Source organism: Cebidichthys violaceus, unplaced genomic scaffold, assembly GCF_023349555.1.
Source record: "Cebidichthys violaceus isolate CVI_PGR_0920_01 unplaced genomic scaffold, fCebVio1.0.p SCAF_29, whole genome shotgun sequence".
Lineage (NCBI taxonomy): Eukaryota > Metazoa > Chordata > Actinopteri > Perciformes > Stichaeidae > Cebidichthys > Cebidichthys violaceus.
In genome coordinates this window covers 3,418,230-3,424,164 of record NW_027176472.1, presented here as the reverse complement: position 1 = coordinate 3,424,164, position 5,935 = coordinate 3,418,230, and the positions used below count along the sequence as shown (strand labels likewise).

Genomic DNA, 5,935 nt, shown 5'->3' with positions numbered 1-5,935 from the left:
CTCCAGCGATGTTCGGTGACCTCCTGACAGATTGAGTGAAAGGTGTGGAGGACGTCTCATAATGAAGTCACACAGAGTGCTAATCAGGGATGAACTGAATCAATGTCTAACTGTGAGGAACAAATGTATAATAAAATAAATATACATTCAACGTAACGTTCATAACGTCTAAAGACCGAGCTGTTAGTGAAACAAGAGGAAGAGGAAGAACCACGTGACACATGAACAGTAAAATGATGAGACGTCAGGATGAAGTAATCAAAACACGTTGCAGCAGGTTTTAATTTGATTTCTACGAGCAAACAAACTGAAACTTTATTTGAAACTTTGAACCATCCACCAAAGACGAAACATTCGTGTTGTGCAACAATAACAGCAACAACGTTATTGGTTGCGTATGAGGCAGCAAGACTTACATCAAACAGTCATGATGTCACTACTGCCTTACATGTCTTCAATATTGCAATACTGTTATTGTATCAACCGTATGAGCTCTGGTCCAGACTTTGGTGCGTTAGCGATGTTTGACCATAAAATAAAAGTTATGTCCCAATAAGTTATGGAAGTTGTCTCATTACACCGTAAAAGGTCCATCATGCTTTGCAACACATGCTCAATACTTTGTCTGTTTCTTAATACATTTTTATTGTTTTGTCGTAGCTTCTTCCACAAAGCGAGCTCCCTGTCAGATCTCGACGGCCGCGCTACGTCAGGGAGAGCAGGTTGATGTCGTAGCACCCGTCCACCTGCAGCAAAGACAGAGAAACCCGACGTCAGTCTTCAACGCGGCTCTGAACACTGGCTTGTTATTGACACAAAAGGCTCCGAGAGAGAAATCGCTGTGTTTCAGACTCACGTCGTATCGTCCGATGGAGGCCGTGGTCTGGTTGGTCTGCATCACCTCAGTCAGAGCCCACATCTGCTGGATGCTGGACGACACGGTCTGGGGGTCCGGGAGGCCCTTCAGGAACAGAACAAACAGATGTCAAGCAGCCGGCGGATATTCGGACCGAGACTTTCTTTTCCGTGCGCTGCTAATCGTTTTCATGTCCGACCGGCAACTCGAGACGTACGACCGGATTGTTTCACAAGAAGCAAGTTTAACGAGCAAATTTCGAAATCTGATAAAAAGCCAAAATCATAGTCCGACGGAATGTGTCGCCTCTTTTTCTCTCCACATGGACCGTTTACCTGCATTCAACCAAAGCCCGCAGGACTACAAACGCAAACCAGAACGCTTCAGATGTAGTCCCACCTCCTCCAGATTCTGTCCACAGAAACCCCTCCTGCCCCACAAAAATGGAATCCCAGACCAAAAATCTGATATTTGGAATTATTAGTTTATTCACTTCTAGTCTCTGTAAATTAGTTCAATTGGGGTTTTAAAGGCTAAATTTAGACAAGAAAGTGTGAAAAGAACGTCCGTTTACACGAACAGAGAGGTCACAGTCAGACACACACAAACAAAAGGAAGTGCATACCTCCAGGTCAGGGTGCTGGTCCACCAGCGTCAGGTCGGACAGCCAATCAGAAACCTCCTTCTCCGGGTTCTGGAAGTTCAAATTGCACAGTTGAGTCAAATGTTGCAATCGCAACGCTGGAATACTTGTGAATAAACGTGCGCTCGTGAGTGATTCCACTGTGTGACGGACTTCAGAAGTCCTCACTTTGGCTCCATCTGCTGGTGGAATACAGAACGACGTCACGGTAGAACCTGCTGTCAGGTTCATGATTGAGTCTATGGCAGCTTTAACCTCATTTTGAGTCGCTATGGATCATTTTCTGATGGAGTTTAGAAACTAGAAATCTCAGCGTCTGCCTCCTTCTCCCCAAAATACATCCGGTTTTATTTTGACGTTCCTGATTATGAATATTCAGCTGACGGTGCACGTTTAACTAACTTATTAGCTGCGTTTAACACCAACCTAATGAACTCTTTACATCTCAGACATCCTCAAAACCCACCTGTTTACATCCACGAGTTAACCCCTCCCCCAAATACAAATAATAATAATAATTATTATTAGCAATACTAATATTATAATAATATAATCATATTATTGATAATAATAATAACCACAGTAGCAACAATAACAAGTAATATTATGATATATATGTATACTTATAATTATTTTATAATAATATAATAATAATAATATAACCATAACATAATATTAACAATAATAATAATATTTTTAATTATAAAGTATTATTATATAGTATAATAATAACAATAATTACTATTATTATTATACTATATAATAATATTATTTTTTATTATAAATTATTAAAATAATAATAATAATAATAATTACTATTATTAATGCCACAACTGAGTTGCCAGAAGCTGAATTACACTACAAATCAAATCATCATGTTACATTGATAATATGTTCATAAAAGCTCGTTACCTTATGAATAATGGCCGCCACTCTCAGTGGCATTTCAGCCTCGTTAAGTGAACAGTTCCACTTTGTGACGTTGTGATTAATGTTACTTTACTTTGATAGTCAGACGTTGTGATTAATGTTACTTTACTTTGATAGTCAGACGTTGTGACGTTGTGATTACTTTACTTTGATAGTCAGACGTTGTGACGTTGTGATTACTTTACTTTGATAGTCAGACGTTGTGATTACTTTACTTTGATAGTCAGACGTTGTGATTACTTTACTTTGATAGTCAGACGTTGTGATTAATGTTACTTTACTTTGATAGTCAGACGTTGTGATTAATGTTACTTTACTTTGATAGTCAGACGTTGTGATTAATGTTACTTTACTTTGATAGTCAGACGTTGTGACGTTGTGATTACTTTACTTTGATAGTCAGACGTTGTGACGTTGTGATTACTTTACTTTGATAGTCAGACGTTGTGACGTTGTGATTACTTTACTTTGATAGTCAGACGTTGTGACGTTGTGATTACTTTACTTTGATAGTCAGACGTTGTGACGTTGTGATTACTTTACTTTGATAGTCAGACGTTGTGACGTTGTGATTACTTTACTTTGACAGTCACACTTCTCTGTCTCTTTATAACAGCAGAGGACTGACCGGCTCCACGTGAGGGAATACGTTGACGTCTTCCAGGCTGAAGGAGAGCCAGGCAGAGGACGGCTGTCTCAGGATCAGTCTCACAGAAAGCACGTGATCCGGCTCCACCTGCATCTACACAAACAACAACAAACAACAACAAACAACACACAACACAACACGACAGGATAGCGTGAGTTCTGCCTAATCTGAGCCGGCCCGCGTCGGTTTCACGCCCAACTGGATCCGTTTGGTTTACGGATATCAGAGTTCTTGCATTAAAATACATTTTTTGGTGATTGTATTGCATCAGACAGTGCTTGACCCATAATCTGTATGTAAGAAGTGGACGTAGTCATGGTGACGTCGCCCACTGGTTTGTGGACTGATGTTACGAAGGCTTGAGTTCAGCGATTTCGCCGTCGCCATCTTGGAATACGGCCATCTTCACTTTTTTTTTTGCAAAACAAAAGTGACCATATTTGGAACGCGGAGGAGCGACGTAGAGACGCCGTATACGTCTCTGGTAGAGACCTGTCAATCACTGTGTAGCCCCGCCCCCTAAATCATCCCCTGCTTTATGGTCTGTTTGACTCTAAATGGAGCATAATGTACTAAATGAACATCATGCTGTATTGAAGAAGACTGTAAACTAGAGATTGAGACCATAAACTCATGTTTACAATGTTTACTGAGGGAACAAATCAAGAGAGAAGTAGAGTCATTTTAGACTAGACTTCTATACAACCAGAGGAGTCGCCCCCTGGTGGACACTAGAGAGAATGCAGCTTTTAAGACACTTTGCAGCTTTGTTTCTTTATAACGCATTTAATACTTGACTTCTTTCTTTACAGGGTTTGTACAAAGACAATACAGTAGACCATGAATATGAGATATGAGTCTACAGATAATTACAATCCCTGCTGAGGCTCGCACACACACACACACACACACACACACACACGCACACGCACACGCACACACACACATACACATACACATACACACACACACGCACACACACACACACACACACGCACACGCACACGCACACATACACATACACATACACACACACACACACAAAGCTTCTCATCCCCACCTGCACCCTGTGGACGGAGCAGTAGTCCTGGGAGCCTCCCTCGGTGTGGGGGTTGTCCATCAGCGGCAGGTCTCTCAGGGCGGTGCACCACCTGGCGGGGGCCTCCTGTCCGGGGCTCTTCCTCAGCAAGCGGACCGTCACGTAGGCCGTGTAGTAGTTCTTAAAGGTGATCTCCCTAATCTGGAACCGCAGACGGCGGAATATGAACAGAACAGAAACACACTGGGTCTTAACCTCTTGTGTTAGGGAACACCGAGTCTGCCAAGTGAACGTGACGCGGCAGCTTACGTTGACGGGCTTCCCGAAGGGGAGGGCGACGTCTACGACGCAGACCCCAGAGTGAGCCGCCGCCTCCGGTTTGGCGTCCCCGATCTGCAGGTAGACCGGCGGCTTCACGGTGCAGCTCACGGGCTTGACGGCGTCGCTGTCGCCGCCGCTCATCTTCTGGAGAAACACGCGAGAAGAGTCACACGGAAATGTGTTAAAAAGGTGGTCGAGAGCAAACGCTTTGTGACGACTGGACGCTCCGAGTACCGTCCAACGCCTCAGTGCTGACGTAGGACCCCCAAACTGATAAAGAGATGGAGCAGGGACCCCCGACTATATATATATAAATATATATATATATATATATATATAAATATATATAAATATATATATATATATATATATATAAATATATATATATATATATATATATAAATATATATATATATATATTGTATAAAACGGTGTTTTATATTAAACTGGGCCTAGTGCCATGTATAAACATACCTTGTTATTGTGCATTCAATACTAAGCTATTCAAAGAATACACAGGTTCATGTATTCATGTTTTTATGTTAAAGGTACAGTGAGTAGGGTTGCCGTGACACTGACATTTAGAAACACACTGTATGACAATCATGCATACAAGATATTGACATTTACGTATTTATTTTCAACATAAATGTGGAAATGAAAAATGAGTGATGGCCTATTAGTGCCACTGCCATGCATAAACATACCTGTAACAATTCTGAACTATTAAAATAATGGACAGATTCATGGTTTGGGGGAAAAAAATAATTGTCTAATCAACCAAAAATTTCTCGGACCCCCTGCAGTACCTCCGCGGACCCCCTAGGGGTCGCGGACCCCGTGTTGAAGACCTCTGCTGTAGAGGATATATAATTGTTTTGCTTACACTTACAATGCACTTCCTAAATGACTGTAATGTAATGTAATGTAATGTAATGTAATGCATTCCGTTAGCTAGCGTCAGCTGGCGCTCCGCTAGCACCATGGACAGCGACATGTTGTATCACACGCGCAGCTCGTTAACGTCACGTTAGCACGGGAGCTACTCGGCGCAGGCGCAGAGGCTGGCGCAGGAGTCGGCATTGCTCACCTCTCTTGAGTCGGGAGCAGAGTCACAGTTCTCTCGAGTCGACGGAGAGGAGAAGAGAAGAGAAGAGAAGAGAAGAGAAGAGCAGAGCAGAGCAGAGCAGGAAACCGAGACGCTCTGAAGTCGCGCAGACACACGCTGACGCTTCTGCTACTTCCGGACTGTAACCGAGGCGACGGCGAGCGTCTTAAAGGGCCAGTAGCAGCTGGACCCCAGTATTGTAAACACACTCAGCCAGTGTTGCACACGTTGTGTTGACAGAATGACGTATGAATACTCTGTGATAACCAGGTAATACTGGTCATAATTATGACTTTAATGACAGTTGTGGACGTTGAGCTTTCACTGGAGGCAGTATTTATAATATTAATACTAATATTAATAATATGAACATGAATAACACTTGTCTT

At 42.3% G+C, this 5,935-nt stretch overlaps 1 protein-coding gene across 2 annotated transcripts; it reads right to left on the bottom strand.

The window, feature by feature from the left end:
* Positions 1 to 250: 250 nt before the first annotated feature.
* nicn1 (nicolin 1) lies at positions 251 to 5,647 on the bottom strand. 2 transcript variants are annotated; one of them, XM_068722202.1, is made up of 7 exons: positions 5,529 to 5,647; positions 4,427 to 4,582; positions 4,139 to 4,318; positions 3,058 to 3,171; positions 1,482 to 1,550; positions 857 to 961; positions 251 to 746 (listed from the first exon to the last, which is right to left on the bottom strand). In XM_068722202.1, the coding sequence occupies exons 2-7, from the start codon at positions 4,577 to 4,579 to the stop codon at positions 705 to 707; spliced, it is 663 nt and encodes a 220-aa protein (XP_068578303.1). In that variant the 5' UTR covers positions 4,580 to 4,582; positions 5,529 to 5,647; the 3' UTR covers positions 251 to 704. The 2 variants fall into 2 exon arrangements, with proteins under 2 accessions (XP_068578303.1, XP_068578304.1); XM_068722203.1 differs by having other exon boundaries at positions 4,427 to 4,579.
* Positions 5,648 to 5,935: the final 288 nt, after the last annotated feature.